Source organism: Bombina bombina, chromosome 12, assembly GCF_027579735.1.
Source record: "Bombina bombina isolate aBomBom1 chromosome 12, aBomBom1.pri, whole genome shotgun sequence".
NCBI classification, from domain to species: domain Eukaryota; kingdom Metazoa; phylum Chordata; class Amphibia; order Anura; family Bombinatoridae; genus Bombina; species Bombina bombina.
Genome location: NC_069510.1, coordinates 39,515,954 through 39,536,747, shown reverse-complemented (window position 1 = coordinate 39,536,747; position 20,794 = coordinate 39,515,954). Strand labels below are relative to the sequence as shown.

Below are 20,794 nucleotides of genomic sequence, written 5' to 3'. Positions count from 1 at the left end.
ACCTGATAAATTTATTTCTCTTGTGGTGTATCCAGTCCACGGCCCGCCCTGTCATTTTAAGGCAGGTATTTTTTAATTTTAAACTACAGTCACCACTGCACCCTATGGTTTCTCCTTTGCTTGTTTTCGGTCGAATGAATGGATATGGTAGTGAGGGGAGGAGCTATATAGACAGCTCTGCTGTGGGTGTCCTCTTGCAACTTCCTGTTGGGAATGAGAATATCCCACAAGTAATGGATGATCCGTGGACTGGATACACCACAAGAGAAATAAATGTATCAGGTAAGCATAAATTATGTTTTTTTTCATGATTCAGATAGAACATGCAATTTTAAGCAATTTACTAATTTACTCCTGTTATCAATTTTTTTTGGTTCTCTTGGTATGCTTTGTTGAATGAGCAGCAACACACTACTGATTGCTGACTGAACACATGGATGAGCCAATGATAATCAGTATATATATATATATGCAGCAACCAATCAGCAGCTAGAACCTAGGTTCTTTGCTGCTCCTGAGCTTTCCTAGATAAACCTTTTAGCAAAGGATAGCAAGAGAAGGAAGCAAATTAAATAATTGAAGTAAATTGGAAAGTTGTTTAAAATTGTATTCTCTATCTGAATCATGAAAGAGAATTTTTGGGTTTCATGTCCCTTTAAGATTATATTGAAACAAACATCAATTTGAATTTTAAAATCCTTGTCTAAAATATTACACTGTTTGTCCTAATGTCAGACTCAATGTTTATCTTTAATTCTAAATTCACAATGTAACAAATGGCATTTACAAGTTCTGATGAGTGATCAATAACCCAAGTATCAACCATTTTGACTTGTTAGTGATAGTTTAAAATGTTAATTTGAATCAGCTTGGCTGATGTCATAAATCATGGGATTATGCATACTCCAGTCAAAAGTGGTTGAATAATTCACTAGTGTGTGGGTTGGTTAGGAGTTTGCGACATAATTGGTGCGAAAAGTGTTGCTTCAAAATTGGTGCGAAAGTGGAGAGTGGGACTTGTATTAAATGGCTTAAACATGGTGCACATAGATTTTTCACAAAAAAATAAAAAGGAAGTTAGCTATCTTATGTTGTATATTTATTTAATTTTTATCTCTATATCTATTAGTGCAACAAGTTTGGGACAAAACTTTTCAAAAAATTTGCAGAAATAATATTGTCTCCTTGCTTTGTAATGAGAGACAGATTTGTAGCATAATCCATAAGTAGTAATGTATTTTTCATTTTTATTCCTATATCTATTCGTGCACCAAATGTGTAGCAATACTATTGTTTGATTTAGAAAGGGAATACAAATTTAATAGAGTTTCTAATTTACTTTTATTATGTAATATATGGCATTCTCTTGTAGCATCGAACATAAGCTTTCTGTGTTTTCAGACTCCCATTGAGTCCTATGGCATCCTCGACCTCAAGGGTGGTGGATTGAAAACTAGGTACGCTGCGTCGGAATAGATGCAAGCGTACCTGTTGAATGTTTGATAAATTGGGAAAAGTGTCAAATAGAATCGAATCTGAATTTGAAACATCTGTAATGTCGCAAGCATTGATCTGCGTCGGATTGAGATCACGGGATCATATTTTTCATCACAAATTTCAACATTTGACAATCTTGACGCTTTGTTAACTACGGCAAATTAATCTTGTGTCAAATTCAATGCGGGATTCAAGCGTATTATCAGTTGACGCTTTGATAAATCAAGGCCCAAGTCTTCTAGGCTCCCAAAACACTTTTTGCCTTATTTTTTTAGAACATGTAAAATATTAATTTCAAACATATAACATTGTACTATTGTACTCTTATTTAGTTAATAATTTTTATGTATTTGACCATTTAATGTCTTTATTCCACCTGTGCCTTAAATGAAAAATAGAAGTCACGGATTTGCAGAAAGTTGATGAATATGTATGAAGAATATTGATGTAACAAACTGTGTTTTTTTTCAGTAACTACTGTACAATTTGTCAATTTCCTACGTGAAATCTGTCGATTATTTAGTTTCCCTTATTTCCTTCAAAAGAAGATGGTAACCCCAGGTGATCTGCGCAGAAAGAATCAGAGCCATGATACCACCAATCTGTACATTAAGTAACTGTTACATTACCCGTGTGTTTACATGTGTGAATGTCATGTTCACTAGTTCCACTAATGCCTGACTAGTAGGAAATATATTAGATGAGTAATCAAGAGGTTGGTAACAATCTTGCACTTGTCTTCAGGAGATGATGGTTTCTGAACTTCAAGACAGTATTTTTAGTGATCGCAATCTCAAAATGCTCCTGAAGTTAATGCCCTTTAATTTAGCTAGTCAGAGGGTTTTTGTGCACATCGGGTAGCATGCGCATTACATGTTGAAAGTAAAATGTTTTGGCACATTAAACCAGCCCTCACAAAAAGCAGAAGTTCGAATAACATGAAAACGGTAACGTAGGTATTCCCCCATAGACTTCAATGGAGCACAAAAATGGGTGGGGACTAACACCCTTACTCACGTGCAAACTGTGTTTTTTCAAGTGTGCTAACCCGACATATAATATTAATATTTCACATTCCTATATAATAATATATGATTATCTATAGGTGTATGTGTGTATATATATATATATATATATATATATATATATATATATATATATGTATATATATATATATATATATGAATATCTATCTATAAATCCTTAGAACATATTCCCATATGTGAAGACATCTTTAGACATGTATATGTATGCATCTCTATGGAGCTTGATGCCCCTGTTTCCGTGCGAGCCTTCAGGCTTGCCGGAAACAGCAGTTATGAAGCAGCGGTCTAAAGACCGCTACATTGTATCATGTCCGTCCACACTTTAATATATTGTCCACTTTGTCTGTCTTTTTTTTCTAACACCTGAGACCTCATATCTTTGAGCCCTTATAGCTTTTTTATGGAATATTGTTTTACATTTTTTATCAGTGTTATTTTGAGTTTAACTGTACTGTTAAATGTATTATTGATATGTTTTTTTCCACTAGTCAAGCGTAAAAGTTAATCAGAGCTCTGAAGTTGTGCTACCCTGACACATTTTAAATTCAATTTTGTTCAAGTGAACACATTTACTTTCATCTTGTACAATGTATCCTACTACTGACAAAGGGCCACAATTAACTACTTTTGGCTTGGGGGCAACAGTTAGCGCAGCCACTCAACCACTTTGTTGTTAATCTCATGGTTTTTGTTATTAAAAAACAAATGCACACAATTAACCTTAAAAAAGTGACCATTATGCAGGTACGATTGAATACGATCGGGTTGATTGACACCCCCTGCTAGCTGCAGGGGACGGCATTGCACCAGCAGTTCACAAGAACTGCTGGTGCAATGATAAATGCAGACAGCGTATGCTGTGTGTATATCTTTATTTGGTCGGGGGCATTATTAGTATAGTGGGCATGTGTTTTTGCTAGGTTATTATTTTTAAACTTTAATTAATCAACCAAGAAGGGTTTGTATCTGGTAATGTTAATTCCTTATGTTATCCAATATGGCGGCAGATAATTTCAGTTTATTTGACCATATGCAAAACCAATATCACATTTGAAAATTTGGGTACTCAGTAACAAGTTTTCAAGTACTTTTAGCTATCAAATTTTATAAGTAAAAATGGCCTCATAATTGTGTTAAGTATTGAGAATTTCTATTATTTTTAGAAAAACAGGAATATGTTAAGTGTAGGGCAATTATTCTCAGGAAATAAAATTAAAATAAGGTGCTGCAGATAAAAAAAATAGGAATTTCTGATTTTGATCATGATCAACACTAAAAACACTAAACACTAAAAAAATGATAAATTGAAATTAACCCCATATTTAGTTTTTTTTTCTCTGTATTTAACACTATGTGCCCGATGATCTAAAGGTCTCTGGGCTGGCGAGATTATTACAGAATACTAGCCAAGATTTTTATTTCCCTGGTAGAATTATCTAAAGCCACATTTTACCCTTAAAACAGGGTGTCTCGCTAAGGGGCGTATACTGCATTTTGGTATGGGAAGGAGAAGTACAAAAGTGCACAATAAAAATTATGCGAAACTATTAATTGATCCATTCACACAAAAATGCAGAAGAAAAAAAATGTATTGTTAAAGTGCATCAAAAATCACAACAAACTTGTTCGCCAAAAATTGTATTTTATCAAAAATGTAGAATTTGGGCGTAAATTACACAGGAATAGATTGTATTAAATATGTACAGTGTAAATCGTAATTTAAGTACACTGGATGCACACAAAAATTTGTACTTATAAATAAAAAGTACAATGCATAATTGTTGGTTTTTCGTAAAATGGGCTGAGCATGGGCTTTCCATGGATGTGTGTGAAATTGTCTCTCAAGCGTAATTCTGTAAACAATTGTTTTAATAAAAAAAACTGTTAAAATGAATCTTTAAGATATCGATGTGACTTAAAATTACTCCTTATTGATAAAAGGCAAGAAAATGCAATAATATTCAATACATTTGATACATAAATTTATATATATATATATATATATATATATATATATAATGTGGAAATGGACTGCACTCAAACTGGACTGGGTACACATCCTATGACACTGCAAAAAACTCTCAGACTTGGGTACTCACAGACAGATGTACAGCTTTCAGTGACTCAGGCAGTTAACCCCAGGCAAGCTTGAATGCAAAGCCCATTGGGAAAATGTCAAAACAAATGAATCAACACAACACACAGAAAGTCTGGCACTCTCTTGCAAGCACACAGCTAGATAAAAAGCAAAAATGGAAGAGTTAGTTATAGAATTTGTCCAAATGTTTTAACCCCAGGACCACGTCAAGGTCTCTTCCTCCCTGGGTCCCTAACCTACAGCCCACAAAGCTGAGATACAAACAAGGGTGCAAGGCTTTATGTAATTTCCTTAGGCACATATAAAACTGGCCTGGGTACTATATATAATAGTAGTTTTTTTTATATATATTTTTCTCCAATACCTTCTCTTAGTGTCAATATATTGTATCATCTTAGTTGTGGAGCATGAAAGAAAACCATAACAACACCATACTTATACCCCTTCCATAATATTTTGGCCACTCTTGCTTGTTGTCCCCCAAAAAATGTACGGTCTAGAATCACTGCCCTATACTGAATTTCTTAAGGGCAGCTGTACAATTTATGAGCAAAAAGGAGATTGATAAGATGCAAAATGCTATTAAATGTAAAAGAGTGCAAGTTGTGAGACTATGCAGACTGACTTCCTTATGCATTAGTGCAATGGTTTTGATTGAAAATGACTAACTATTTAGCTGTATACAGTAATTTTCTGTTTAAATAAAAACTGATAGAATTGCCGTTTTGGGTGATGTGAGGCTAACAAGTATATTGACTTTTTGCAAGTTTTTTATTTTTATTTATGTTTTCATAACTTGGCCTCTCGTTTGCGCATGAGCAATAACGTGTTTTTTCGCAGGTGTTTGCGCTCATCGGGCTTAACTCTCATATTACGAATTGAAAGTAAATGCAATCGCTTGAGCACAATCATGATTTATGCTAGAAAGATTACTGCTTCCTCAGAGCTCTGGTTAACTGTTACTGTTGCCTTTCTATCATCTCGAACAAGTCTGCCCCTTCTCCTCTGACCTCTGAAATGAGCAAGGCATTGTCATCTACACAACTGCCGCTCACTGGATATTTTCTCTTTCGGACCATTCTCTGTAAACCCTAGAGATGGTTGTGCGTGAAAATCCCAGTAGATCAGCAGTTTTTTAAATGCTCAGATCAGCCCGTCTGGCACCAACAACCATGCCACGTTCAAAGTCATTTAAATCCCCTTTTTTTCCCCATTCTAATGCTCGGTTTAAACTTCAGCAAGTCACCTTCACCACGTCTAGATGCCTAAATACATTGAGTTGCTGCCATGTGATTGGCTGATTAGAAATTTGTGTTACCAAGCATTTGAACAGATGTACCCAATAAAGTGGCCGGTGAGTGTGTGTGTGTATATATATATATATATATATATATATATATATATATATACAGTATATATATGTATCTATTGATATGTGTAAATATAAATAAACACATTAATACATATGTACATATATATATACTGTATATACACAGATATATAAGTGATTCTTGTAGATTTTTATTCTAGCCAATTGGTTAAGCTGCAGATAAAAGCAGAAAAGGCCCCAAAAACATTAAGAATTAAAATGAAGAAACAAATCTAAAGAAAACTTTACCATTAGATGTTAAAATATGAATGTTATCATTTCCTAGCCAGAATTCATTCAGCTGGTTGCCAAATCCCTTTCTGTATGAGTCCCAGTCCCGATTGAAATCAACAGATCCATCCCACCGTCTCTGGATAACCTACAATATAGAGAACAAACATTCTTATACAGTAAAGTCATAGGGGCCTATTCTATAAAATTTACCAGTATAAAGATGGTTTTCCATGCTGACACTCACAGTGGTAGCTATCATGGAATATTATATAAAAATGGGGCTGTTCCTGCAAGTGGTGAGATGCCTCCCATATAAATAATGAGAGCTCTCTGTTACATAAAAATTCGTAATGGAGGGCGAAGTAAAGAGGAAGACCCCGACATATGTTTAGACTTTAACCTTTTCCCAACATTAGGACGGCATGAAACATCCTAACCGTTTTGCTGTACCAATGGCGCTTCCAGAATGGAATCTGGACCTGGTGGGCATGCCTAGCATTGTAAGCTCGCCCCCCTGACATGATCCCATCATTGAAATCTCGCGATCGCATACACAATCGTAAAATTTAAATTTGTTTACATCGGAACTTTTTTCCGATGTAGACAAATCAAATCTGTCATGAAAGAGTTAAAGGGACACTGTACCCAAATTTTTTCTTTTGTAATTCAGAAAGAGCATGCAATTTTAAGCAACTTTCTAATTTACTCCTATTATCAATTTTTCTTCATTCTCTTGCTATCATTATTTGAAAAAGAAGGCATCTAAGCATTTTTTTGGTTTCAGTACTCTGGACAGCACTTTTTTATTGGTGGATGAATTTATCTACCAAGCAGCAAGGACAACACAGGTTGTTCACCAAAAATGGGCCGGCATCTAAACTTACATTCTTGCATTTCAAATAAAGATACCAAGAGAATGAAGAACATTTGATAATAGGAGTAAATTAGAAAGTTGCTTAAAATTTCATGCTCAATCTGAACCACAAAAGAAAAATTTTGGGTACAGTGTCCCTTTAATATTATGCCTAATATAAATCAAATTAAGCTGTTTTCAGGGTATTGTACCTTAAATTTGCTTTTATTTTTATATACACAAGTTTTTCTTTCAGAGTAATTAGTGTTTAGAGTATTTTGGTAAAAGCTTGCCACCTTTTAAGTTGTGAGAAAAAACTGTGAGATCTGTAGGGTGAAAAAGTTTACAGAAATACGCTGGGATTTGGGAAACAAATTCATACACGCACATAGAACGCCCATGTTCAGCCCAAATACACTTTGTAGTTTGCACTTTTAAGTATGAATTTATTTTTTGCACATCCAGTGTACTTAAATTACGATTTACGCTGTGCATAGTTAATACAATTTATTCCTGTGTGACCTACCTACAAATTTAACGTTTTTTGATAAAATACGATTTTTGGTGAACAATTTTGTTACGATTTTTGATGCACCTTAGCAATACAATTTTTCCTAAGTATTTGTGTGTGATTGGTTTTGTATGATTTTTAAATTATGATTTTCATTGTGCACTGTTGTAATGTATATATCTCCTCCAATATGAAAATGCAGTGTACTCCCCTTAGCATAACACCCTGTTTTTAGTGTAAAAAGTGGATTTATGGAATTCCACATGGAAAATAGAAGGACTGGCGAGCATTCTTGTAGAATCTCACCAGGGAAATAGTAGTACTGGCAGCATTCTTATAGAATCACACCAGGGAAATAGTAGTACTGGCAGCATTCTTATAGAATCTCACCAGGGAAATAGTAGTACTGGCAACATTCTTATAGAATCTCACCAGGGAAATAGTAGTACTAGCAGCATTCTTAAAGAATCTCACCAGGGAAATAGTAGTACTGGCAGCATTCTTATAGAATCTCACCAGGGAAATAGTAGTACTGGCAGCATTCTTATAGAATCTCACCAGGCAAATAGTAGTACTGGTAGCATTCTTATATAATCTCACCAGGGAAATAGTAGTACTGGCAGCATTCTTATAGAATCTCACCAGGGAAATAGTAGTACTGGTAGCATTCTTATAGAATCTCACCAGGGAAATAGTAGTACTGGCAGCATTCTTATAGAATCTCACCAGGGAAATAGTAGTACTTGCAGCATTCTTATAGAATCTCACCAGGGAAATAGTAGTACTAGCAGCATTCTTATAGAATCTCACCAGGGAAATAGTAGTACTAGCAGCATTCTTATAGAATCTCACCAGGGAAATAGTAGTACTGGTAGCATTCTTATATAATCTCACCAGGGAAATAGAAGGGCTGGCAGCCTTCTTATAGAATCTCACCAGGGAAATAGTAGTACTGGTAGCATTCTTATATAATCTCACCAGGGAAATAGAAGTACTGGCAGCATTCTTATAGAATCTCACCAGGGAAATAGTAGTACTAGCAGCATTCTTATAGAATCACACCATGGAAATAGTAGTACTGGCAGCATTCTTATAGAATCTCACCAGAGAAATAGTAGTACTAGCAGCATTTTTATAGAATCTCACCAGGGAAATAGTAGTACTGGCAGCATTCTTATAGAATCTCACGAAGGAAATAGTAGTACTGGCAGCATTTGTATAGAATCTCACCAGGGAAATAGAAGTACTGGCAGCATTCTTATAGAATCTCACCAGGGATGTAGTAGTACTGGCAGCATTCTCATATAATCTCACCAAGGAAATAGTAGTACTGACAGCATTTGTATAGAATCTCACCAGGGAAATAGAAGTACTGGCAGCATTCTTATAGAATCTCACCAAGGAAATAGTAGTACTGGCAGCATTTGTATAGAATCTCACCAGGGAAATAGTAGTACTGGCAGCATTCTTATAGAATCTCACCAGGGATGTAGTAGTACTGGCAGCATTCTTATATAATCTCACCAAGGAAATAGTAGTACTGACAGCATTTGTATAGAATCTCACCAGGGAAATAGAAGTTCTGGCAGCATTCTTATAGAATCTCACCAGGGAAATAGTAGTACTAGCAGCATTCTTATAGAATCTCACCAGGGAAATAGTAGTACTGGCAGCATTCTTATAGAATCTCACCAGGGAAATAGTAGTACTGGCAGCATTCTTATAGAATCTCACCAGGCAAATAGTAGTACTGGTAGCATTCTTATATAATCTCACCAGGGAAATAGTAGTACTGGCAGCATTCTTATAGAATCTCACCAGGGAAATAGTAGTACTGGTAGCATTCTTATAGAATCTCACCAGGGAAATAGTAGTACTGGCAGCATTCTTATAGAATCTCACCAGGGAAATAGTAGTACTTGCAGCATTCTTATAGAATCTCACCAGGGAAATAGTAGTACTAGCAGCATTCTTATAGAATCTCACCAGGGAAATAGTAGTACTAGCAGCATTCTTATAGAATCTCACCAGGGAAATAGTAGTACTGGTAGCATTCTTATATAATCTCACCAGGGAAATAGAAGGGCTGGCAGCCTTCTTATAGAATCTCACCAGGGAAATAGTAGTACTGGTAGCATTCTTATATAATCTCACCAGGGAAATAGAAGTACTGGCAGCATTCTTATAGAATCTCACCAGGGAAATAGTAGTACTAGCAGCATTCTTATAGAATCACACCATGGAAATAGTAGTACTGGCAGCATTCTTATAGAATCTCACCAGAGAAATAGTAGTACTAGCAGCATTTTTATAGAATCTCACCAGGGAAATAGTAGTACTGGCAGCATTCTTATAGAATCTCACGAAGGAAATAGTAGTACTGGCAGCATTTGTATAGAATCTCACCAGGGAAATAGAAGTACTGGCAGCATTCTTATAGAATCTCACCAGGGATGTAGTAGTACTGGCAGCATTCTCATATAATCTCACCAAGGAAATAGTAGTACTGACAGCATTTGTATAGAATCTCACCAGGGAAATAGAAGTACTGGCAGCATTCTTATAGAATCTCACCAAGGAAATAGTAGTACTGGCAGCATTTGTATAGAATCTCACCAGGGAAATAGTAGTACTGGCAGCATTCTTATAGAATCTCACCAGGGATGTAGTAGTACTGGCAGCATTCTTATATAATCTCACCAAGGAAATAGTAGTACTGACAGCATTTGTATAGAATCTCACCAGGGAAATAGAAGTTCTGGCAGCATTCTTATAGAATCTCACCAGGGAAATAGTAGTACTAGCAGCATTCTTATAGAATCTCACCAGGGAAATAGTAGTACTGGCAGCATTCTTATAGAATCTCACCTGAGAAATAGTAGTACTAGTAGCATTTTCTTCTGTTAAGTGTGATCAGTCCACGGGTCATCATTACTTCTGGGATATTACTCCTCCCCAACAGGAAGTGCAAGAGGATTCACCCAGCAGAGCTGCATATAGCTCCTCCCCTCTACGTCACTCCCAGTCATTCTCTTGCACCCAACGACTAGATAGGATGTGTGAGAGGACTATGGTGATTATACTTAGTTTTATACCTTCAATCAAAAGTTTGTTATTTTATAATAGCACCGGAGTGTGTTATTCCTTCTCTGGTAGAGTTTGAAGAAGAATCTACCAGAGTTTTTACTATGATTTTAGCCGGAGTAGTTAAGATCATATTGCTGTTTCTCGGCCATCTGAGGAGAGGTAAACTTCAGATCAGGGGACAGCGGGCAGATTAATCTGCAAAGAGGTATGTAGCAGCTTTTATTTTCTGACAATGGAATTGATGAGAAAATCCTGCCATACCGATATAATGTCATGTATGTATATTTTACACTTCAGTATTCTGGGGAATGGTACTTCACTGGAATTACACTGTGTACATAAGACTTTAGCCTATTTTGCAGGGACTAGCAACAGGCTTTTTAATAACTCTTAATTTATGTTAAACGTTTTTGCTGGAATGTAAAATCGTTTTCATTTTCTGAGGTACTGGGTGAATAAAATGTTTGGGCACTATTTTTCCACTTGGCAGTTGCTTGATCTAGTTTCTGACAGTTTCTGATCTCTCTCACTGTTGTGTGTGAGGGGGAGGGGCCATTTTTTGGCGCTTTTGCTACGCATCAAAAAATTCAGTCAGCAGCTCATTGTATTTCCTGCATGATCCGGTTCATCTCTACAGAACTCCGGGGTCTTCAAAACTTGTTTTGAGGGAGGTAATCATTCACAGCAGAGCTGTGAGATTGTAGTTGACTGTGATAAAAAACGTTTATTCTGTAATTTTTTTTCTGCTATCAGGGTTAGTTGTCTTTTGCTAATGGGAACAAACCTTTGCTAAAGTTGTGTTGTTTACAAAGATTGATGCTATAACTTTTTCAGTTTATTAATTTTCAACTGTCATAAATCTTCTGTGCTTCTTATAGGCACAGTACGTTTTCATAGTATTTTACTTGAATAGTATTCCAAGTTGCAAGTTTATTTGCTAGTGTGTTAAACATGTCTGATTCAGAGGAAGATACCTGTGCTATTTGTGCTAATGCCAAAGTGGAGCCCAATAGAAATTTATGTACTAACTGTATTGATGCTACTTTAAATAAAAGTCAATCTGTACAAATTGAACAAATTTCACCAAACAGCGAGGGGAGAGTTATGCCGACTAACTCGCCTCACGTGTCAGTACCTGCATCTCCCGCTCGGGAGGTGCGCGATATTGTGGCGCCCAGTACATCTGGGCGGCCATTACAAATAACATTACAAGATGTGGCTACTGTTATGACTGAAGTTTTGGCTAAATTACCAGAATTAAGAGGCAAGCGTGATCACTCTGGGGTGAGAACAGAGTGCGCTGATAATACTAGGGCCATGTCAGATACTGCGTCACAGCTTGCAGAACATGAGGACGGAGAGCTTCTGTCTGCGGCTGACGGTTCTGATCCAAACAGATTGGATTCAGATATTTCAAATTTTAAATTTAAGCTGGAGAACCTCCGTGTATTACTAGGGGAGGTGTTAGCGGCTCTGAATGATTGTAACACAGTTGCAATACCAGAGAAAATGTGTAGGTTGGATAAATATTTTGCGGTACCAACGAGTACCGACGTTTTTCCTATACCTAAGAGACTTACTGAAATTATTACTAAGGAGTGGGATAGACCCGGTGTGCCGTTCTCACCCCCTCCGATATTTAGAAAGATGTTTCCAATAGACACCACCACACGGGACTTATGGCAAACGGTCCCTAAGGTGGAGGGAGCAGTTTCTACTTTAGCTAAGCGTACCACTATCCCGGTGGAGGATAGCTGTGCCTTTTCAGATCCAATGGATAAAAAGTTAGAGGGTTACCTTAAGAAAATGTTTGTTCAACAAGGTTTTATATTGCAACCCCTTGCATGCATTGCGCCGGTCACGGCTGCGGCGGCATTCTGGTTTGAGTCGCTGGAAGAGACCATTAGTTCAGCTACTCTGGATGACATTACGGACAAGCTTAGAGTCCTTAAGCTAGCTAATTCATTAATTTCGGAGGCCGTAGTACATTTAACTAAACTTACGGCTAAGAATTCAGGATTCGCCATTCAGGCACGCAGAGCACTGTTGCTAAAATCCTGGTCAGCTGATGTTACTTCTAAGTCTAAATTACTTAATATACCTTTCAAAGGGCAGACCTTATTTGGGCCTGGTTTGAAAGAAATTATCGCTGACATTACAGGAGGTAAAGGCCACGCCCTGCCTCAAGACAGGGCCAAACCTAAGGCCAGACAGTCTAATTTTCGTTCCTTTCGGAATTTCAAAGCAGGAACAGCATCAACTTCCTCTGCTCCAAAACAAGAAGGATCTGTTGCTCGCTACAGACAAGGCTGGAGACCTAACCAGTCTTGGAACAAGGGCAAGCAGGCCAGGAAACCTGCTGCTGCCCCTAAAACAGCATGAATTGAGGGCCCCCGATCCGGGATCGGATCTAGTGGGGGGCAGACTTTCTCTCTTCGCCCAGGCTTGGGCAAGAGATGTCCAGGATCCCTGGGCGCTAGAGATAATATCTCAGGGATACCTTCTGGACTTCAAATACTCTCCTCCAAGAGAGAGATTTCATCTGTCAAGGTTGTCAACAAACCAAACAAAGAAAGAGGCGTTTCTACGCTGCGTACAAGAGCTTTTGTTAATGGGAGTAATCCATCCAGTTCCACGGTCGGAACAGGGACAAGGGTTTTACTCAAATCTGTTTGTGGTTCCCAAAAAAGAGGGAACTTTCAGACCAATCCTGGACTTAAAAATCCTAAACAAATTCCTAAGAGTTCCATCGTTCAAGATGGAGACTATTCGGACAATTTTACCCATGATCCAAAAGGGTCAGTACATGACCACAGTGGATTTAAAGGATGCTTACCTTCACATACCGATTCACAAAGATCATTACCGGTACCTAAGGTTTGCCTTCCTAGACAGGCATTACCAGTTTGTAGCTCTTCCATTCGGATTGGCTATAGCTCCAAGAATCTTCACAAAGGTTCTGGGTGCTCTTCTGGTGGTACTAAGACCGCGGGGAATCTCGGTAGCTCCGTACCTAGACGACATTCTGATACAAGCTTCAAGCTTTCAAACTGCCAAGTCTCATATAGAGTTAGTACTGGCATTTCTAAGGTCACATGGATGGAAGGTGAACGAAAAGAAAAGTTCACTCGTTCCACTCACAAGAGTTCCCTTCCTGGGGACTCTTATAGATTCTGTAGAAATGAAGATTTACCTGACAGAAGACAGGTTAACAAGACTTCAAAGTGCTTGCCACACCCTTCATTCCATTCAACGCCCGTCAGTGGCTCAATGCATGGAGGTAATCGGCTTAATGGTAGCGGCAATGGACATAGTACCCTTTGCATGCTTACACCTCAGACCACTGCAACTGTGCATGCTAAGTCAGTGGAATGGGGATTACTCAGACTTGTCCCCTTCTCTGAATCTGGATCAAGAGACCAGAAATTCTCTTCTATGGTGGCTTTCTCGGCCACATCTGTCCAGGGGGATGCCATTCAGCAGGCCAGACTGGACAATTGTAACAACAGACGCCAGCCTTCTAGGTTGGGGTGCCGTCTGGAATTCTCTGAAGGCTCAGGGACAATGGAGTCAGGAGGAGAGTCTCCTACCAATAAACATTCTGGAATTGAGAGCAGTTCTCAATGCCCTCCTGGCTTGGCCCCAGTTGACAACTCGGGGGTTCATCAGGTTTCAGTCGGACAACATCACGACTGTAGCTTACATCAACCATCAGGGAGGGACAAGAAGCTCCCTAGCAATGATGGAAGTATCAAAGATAATTCGCTGGGCAGAGTCTCACTCTTGCCACCTGTCAGCAATCCACATCCCGGGAGTGGAGAACTGGGAGGCGGATTTCTTAAGTCGTCAGACTTTTCATCCGGGGGAGTGGGAACTTCATCCGGAGGTCTTTGCTCAAATACTTCGTCATTGGGGCAAACCAGAGATAGATCTCATGGCGTCTCGACAGAACGCCAAGCTTCCTCGTTACGGGTCCAGATCCAGGGATCCAGGAGCAGTCCTGATAGATGCCCTAACAGCACCTTGGGACTTCAGGATGGCTTACGTGTTTCCACCCTTCCCGATGCTTCCTCGATTGATTGCCAGAATCAAACAGGAGAGAGCATCAGTTATTCTAATAGCACCTGCATGGCCACGCAGGACTTGGTATGCAGACCTGGTGGACATGTCATCCTGTCCACCTTGGTCTCTACCTCTGAAACAGGACCTTCTGATACAGGGTCCTTTCAAACATCAAAATCTAACTTCTCTGAAGCTGACTGCTTGGAAATTGAACGCTTGATTTTATCAAAACGTGGGTTTTCTGAGTCAGTTATTGATACCTTAATACAGGCTAGGAAGCCTGTTACCAGAAGGATTTACCATAAGATATGGCGTAAATACATATATTGGTGCGAATCCAAAGGTTACTCTTGGAGTAAGGTTAGGATTCCTAGGATATTGTCTTTTCTACAAGAAGGTTTAGAAAAGGGTTTATCTGCTAGTTCATTAAAGGGACAGATCTCAGCTCTGTCCATTCTGTTGCACAAACGTCTGTCAGAAGTTCCAGACGTTCAGGCTTTTTGTCAGGCTTTGGCCAGGATTAAGCCTGTGTTTAAAACTGTTGCTCCGCCATGGAGTTTAAACCTTGTTCTTAACGTTTTACAGGGCGTTCCGTTTGAACCCCTTCATTCCATTGATATAAAGTTGTTATCTTGGAAAGTTCTATTTTTAATGGCTATTTCCTCGGCTCGAAGAGTCTCTGAGTTATCAGCCTTACATTGTGATTCTCCTTATTTGATTTTTCATTCGGATAAGGTAGTTCTGCGTACTAAACCTGGGTTCTTACCTAAGGTAGTCACTAACAGGAATATCAATCAAGAGATTGTTGTTCCTTCTTTGTGTCCAAATCCTTCTTCGAAGAAGGAACGTCTTCTGCACAATCTGGATGTAGTTCGTGCCCTAAAATTTTACTTACAGGCAACTAAGGAATTTCGACAAACGTCTTCCCTGTTTGTCGTTTACTCTGGTCAGAGGAGAGGTCAAAAGGCTTCTGCTACCTCTCTTTCTTTTTGGCTTCGTAGCATAATTCGTTTAGCTTATGAGACTGCTGGACAGCAGCCTCCTGAAAGAATTACAGCTCATTCTACTAGAGCTGTGGCTTCCACTTGGGCCTTTAAGAATGAGGCCTCTGTTGAACAGATTTGCAAGGCTGCAACTTGGTCTTCGCTTCATACTTTTTCCAAATTTTACAAATTTGACACTTTTGCTTCCTCAGAGGCTATTTTTGGGAGAAAGGTTCTTCAGGCAGTGGTTCCTTCTGTATAAAGAGCCTGCCTATCCCTCCCGTCATCCGTGTACTTTTGCTTTGGTATTGGTATCCCAGAAGTAATGATGACCCGTGGACTGATCACACTTAACAGAAGAAAACATAATTTATGCTTACCTGATAAATTCCTTTCTTCTGTAGTGTGATCAGTCCACGGCCCGCCCTGTTTTTTAAGGCAGGTAAATATTTTTTAAATTATACTCCAGTCACCACTACACCCTTGGCTTCTCCTTTCTCGTTGGTCCTTGGTCGAATGACTGGGAGTGACGTAGAGGGGAGGAGCTATATGCAGCTCTGCTGGGTGAATCCTCTTGCACTTCCTGTTGGGGAGGAGTAATATCCCAGAAGTAATGATGACCCGTGGACTGATCACACTACAGAAGAAAGGAATTTATCAGGTAAGCATAAATTATGTTTTTATAGAATCTCGCCAGGGAAATAGTAGTACTGGCAGCATTCTTATAGAATGTAACGTTCTGTTCTGCCCCTTTAAGGAATACCTTTGGAAGTCTATATAAGGCCCCTCCTTATCCTGTTTCACTGCTAAGTATTTTGACTCCATAGGTTAATATACCCTAATCAGAAGTACTCTGCTTAGCCCATTATTGTGAATGTTATTTGGGGAATCTCTTTATCTCTCTTACAAGTTAAACCCCACTCTGCTACATTGATCATAATACGCCCAAGCAACATAGTTGCAAATCTATCCTGACTCTCATTATCAACTCCGCAGCTCACGCTGCCTTCTCGCTGTCAAGGCGTCTCACTGCTGGAAAAAACCTCCCCTCTGACTGATTGGACAACGCTGTACACGGAACACAGTCTCTCACCCTGCAGCTCTTCAGAATTCAACCACGCTGTATGCTCACACGCTGCGTCTGCAGCACGCCTTACTGAAAGACAGTGTCACCGCTTAACAACGCCAGTGTTTGTCAGCTCACTTGGGAACAGCCAAATCTGATTGCAGCCAAACGCAAGTAACTATTTACGTTCTCAGCCACATTAAGAACATTACCCAGTTATCTAAGTTCATATTAACAGTGTAAAAGAACGCTCTTACAACAAGGGAGTGGTTTACATGAGAAGCTTGAACTGTTTACTCCAAATCACGCTTGGATTTAGACACTCTAATTACAACTGCCTAAAAGATAAATATCAGGTCTCTAGTGAACTCAGCTAGAGCAACTTAGGTGTTCTACTTATCTCTTCTGCAAAGTAAAAGCATAACTGTTACTTATATAATCTCTGACACCTCTTACCATATAGATATTAACTATTTACCTACCTATTGCTATTTCTTTGTTTATTTATCACTGGGAGCCTCACCTCTACAATATTGCTCATTACTTTATACATAGCATATTCACATATTCTGACTACTCTTAGTCCCCTCACGTCTATGAGCAAGAACTAGACTCTATATTTTCATAGAGTCTAAGGTTTGGTGTGAGACTGAGCGGGTCACATAGGTTGCATTCATTACTACTCATCAGCAAACCTTACATAATACTTAGCCTTTAAAAAAGAATTGCATACCAGCCTATTGTGTACTATAATGGATCTAAGTGAGCTAACATCCAGGGTGGGCACCCTGTCTCAGAATATGGATCTCATGCTTCAAGAATTGCGTGAGATCAAGTCTGAAAATGAACAACTCCGCAAATTTATCAATGAACAAATGTTATCAAAGGGAGCAACAAACGAACTGCCTGAACCACAAATATGTCCCCCTGAAAAATTCTCTGGGGATAGGTCACGCTTCAGGGATTTCCAGAATTCCTGTAACTTGTATTTCCAACTAAAACCCAAAACGTACCCAAATGATAGTATAAGTGTACTCACTGTTATTTCCTATCTCTCTGGTGAGGCAAGAACCTGGGCAAACATGTTCTATGAGTCCAATGACCCTATCCTCAACTCATTAGACTCGTTTTTCTCTGCAATGTCTCTCCTATACCAGGATCATGATAAACAATGCACAGCTGAAACAGCTATACGAGGTCTACGACAAGGTAGGCGCCCAGTCAAGGACTATATTGCTGAATACAAAGGATGGGCCCCAGATACCCTTTGGAATGAGCATGCGCTCAAAAATCAGTTCAGATTGGGTCTCAGTGAGACTATCAAGGACGAGCTGACACGTATCACCATGCCCACTAGTCTCGAGTGTCTGATATCTCTATGCATCTCAATAGACAGACGTCTTCAGGAAAGGAAATCCGAAAGAGTCACCACTGAATACCATACCAGGAAGTATGTATCAACAGTTGCACCGTCTAGGGCAACAGAAGAACCCATGGATATTGCTTTCGTTAAGGGTCCCCTTAAGGCTGAAGAGAAAGCTCAACGTAAACAGTTTAACCTCTGCATGTACTGTGCCAGTACAGAACACACAGTAAAGGATTGCCCTAACCTCTCCAGACAAAGGAAGGGTAAGTCCCATACTGACTCAGTGTGTCATGTTACTAATAACAAGTCAACTTCTCCCCTATGCTTCTCTGTTTCCCTACAGTGGGCGCAACAACAAGTACTTACGCAAGCCGTGATTGACTCCGGAGCAACAGGAGACTTCATAGATTATGATTATGTCCGCTCACATAAAATACCACTAATAAAAAAACTTAACTCACTACCGATTAGACTTGTCGATGGTTCTTCTATTAAGTCAGGTCCCATTACCCACCAGACGGTTACCCTAAAAGTAACATTTACTTCGGGGCACTCCGAATACATAGTTTTTGAAGTAATACTAACTCCTTTGTTCCCAATAATTCTAGGTCTTAACTGGCTGAAACTTCCTAACCCCACTATTCATTGGGGTACCGGGGATCTACAGTTTCTCTCTCAGACATGCAGGGAGAACTGTGTTATCCAGGGCCCACATATCCTTTTGCAGATCTCTGATGTCAAGGTACCACATTGTTATAAAGAATTTGCGGATGTCTTCGATAAAAAAGAGGCTCAAGCTTTACCACCTCACAAGCCATATGACTGCCCGATAGAATTGTTGCCCAATGTAACAGTTCCGTACGGTCGAGTCTTTCCATTATCAGAACCTGAACTCAAACACCTTAAGGAGTACCTTGACGAAAACCTACGGAAGGGATTCATTAGACCCTCCACATCCTCGGCAGGCGCCGTAATTTTCTTCATCAGAAACAAGGATAAAAGTCTTTGACCAATAATAGACTATAGAGAACTAAATGCACGAACAAAGAAGAACAGGTACCCCTTACCACTTATACCGGAATTGATTGAACGTTTACAGGGGGCTAAGGTGTACACAAAATTAGATCTACGCGGTGCCTACAACTTGGTCCGGATCAGGAAGGGCGATGAATGGCTGACCGCTTTTCGAACAAGGTATGGCCTGTTCGAGTACACGGTCATGCCATTCGGCCTGTGTAATGCCCCCGCTACCTTCCAGCACTTTATGAATGATCTATTCCGGGATCTATTAGATATAATCATGGTTATCTACCTTGACGATATTTTGATCTACTCTGATACTCTAACAAATCATATCTCTCATGTCAAGACAGTTTTAACTCATTTGAGGGCACATTCACTCTACGTTAAGGTAGAGAAATGCATCTTCAACTCCACTTCTATATCCTTCCTTGGCTATCAAATATCACCCTCAGGTATCAAGATGGAAGATAACAAAGTTGAGGCTATCACCAATTGGCCAACCCCTTCATCCAAAAAAGAAGTACAGAAATTCCTGGGCTTCTCAAACTTCTACCGAAAGTTTATTCAAGGATTCTCAGGTATAATTAAATCCTTAACCACTCTAACTAAGAAGGTTCACCGATTCCAATGGAACGAACAAGCCGATGCCGCTTTTCGACTCCTTAAACAGAAGTTCATTACAGCACCCATTCTCCAATTCCCTGATCTATCACTTCCTTACACTCTAGAAGTTGACACTTCGGACCATGCAATCGGAGCAGTTCTATCACAAAGACGTTCACCAACACAACTATTGCATCCAGTATCCTACTACTCTAGGCTCATGAACAACGCAGAGCTCAACTATGCTATAGGAGAAAAGGAACTTCTAGCAATAAAGGCCAGCTTAGAATTCTGGAGGCATTTACTTGAAGGTACCTCCATACCTATTGTTATCTATACAGACCATAGAAACCTACAGTTCCTGAAGACCAATAAAACCCTTAGTGCCCGCCAGGTTCGCTGGAGTCATTTCTTCAGCAGATTCAATTTTGTGATAACCTACAGACCAGGAACAAAAAACAGAAAAGCGGACGCCTTATCCAGAAGAGACCCAAGACCTATATCCTACACCGAGTCAGACACCATCATTCCTCAAGACCGAATAATCGGTCTCACCACTACCAACAACTCAGATCTGATCAAACATCAAAGTCAGGATACCTCGACAAGTGCTCTCCCTCTTCATAAGGCTGCTAATGGACTGCTGTACATGGGAAAACAAATGTATGTTCCCATCTCCTTGAGGTAAACAGTTCTCAGATCCGCCCATGACTCAACTAGCTGGTCATCCAGGACTACACAAGATGCTCCATTTAATACGAAGAGTATATTGGTGGCCACAGATGGCTGATACTGTGAAAGAGTATATTAAAACTTGCACTACTTGTTCACAGAACAAACACCTGAGACAACATCCCTATGGTTGTCTTCTCTCCCTACCCATACCAGAAAGACCCTGGAAGTCGATCGCCATGGATTTTATAGTGGACCTTACTGCATCAGGAAACCATAACACTATACTTGTTGTCGTTGATCGTTTCTCAAAGATGACACACT

General features: G+C 39.3%; 2 protein-coding genes across 2 annotated transcripts in view; one reads left to right on the top strand and one right to left on the bottom strand.

Moving 5' to 3' along the window:
- LOC128642649 (ryncolin-2) overlaps window positions 1-20,794 on the top strand; it is a 337,076-nt gene that overhangs the window by 24,694 nt on the left and 291,588 nt on the right. The window lies entirely within an intron of this gene.
- Window positions 1-20,794, bottom strand: part of LOC128642821 (ficolin-1-like) — a 62,119-nt gene that overhangs the window by 11,344 nt on the left and 29,981 nt on the right. The window contains exon 6 of the mRNA XM_053695655.1: window positions 6,260-6,389. Within this exon, the coding sequence (XP_053551630.1) occupies window positions 6,260-6,389 (130 nt within the window). The remainder of the gene's footprint in view (window positions 1-6,259; window positions 6,390-20,794) is intronic.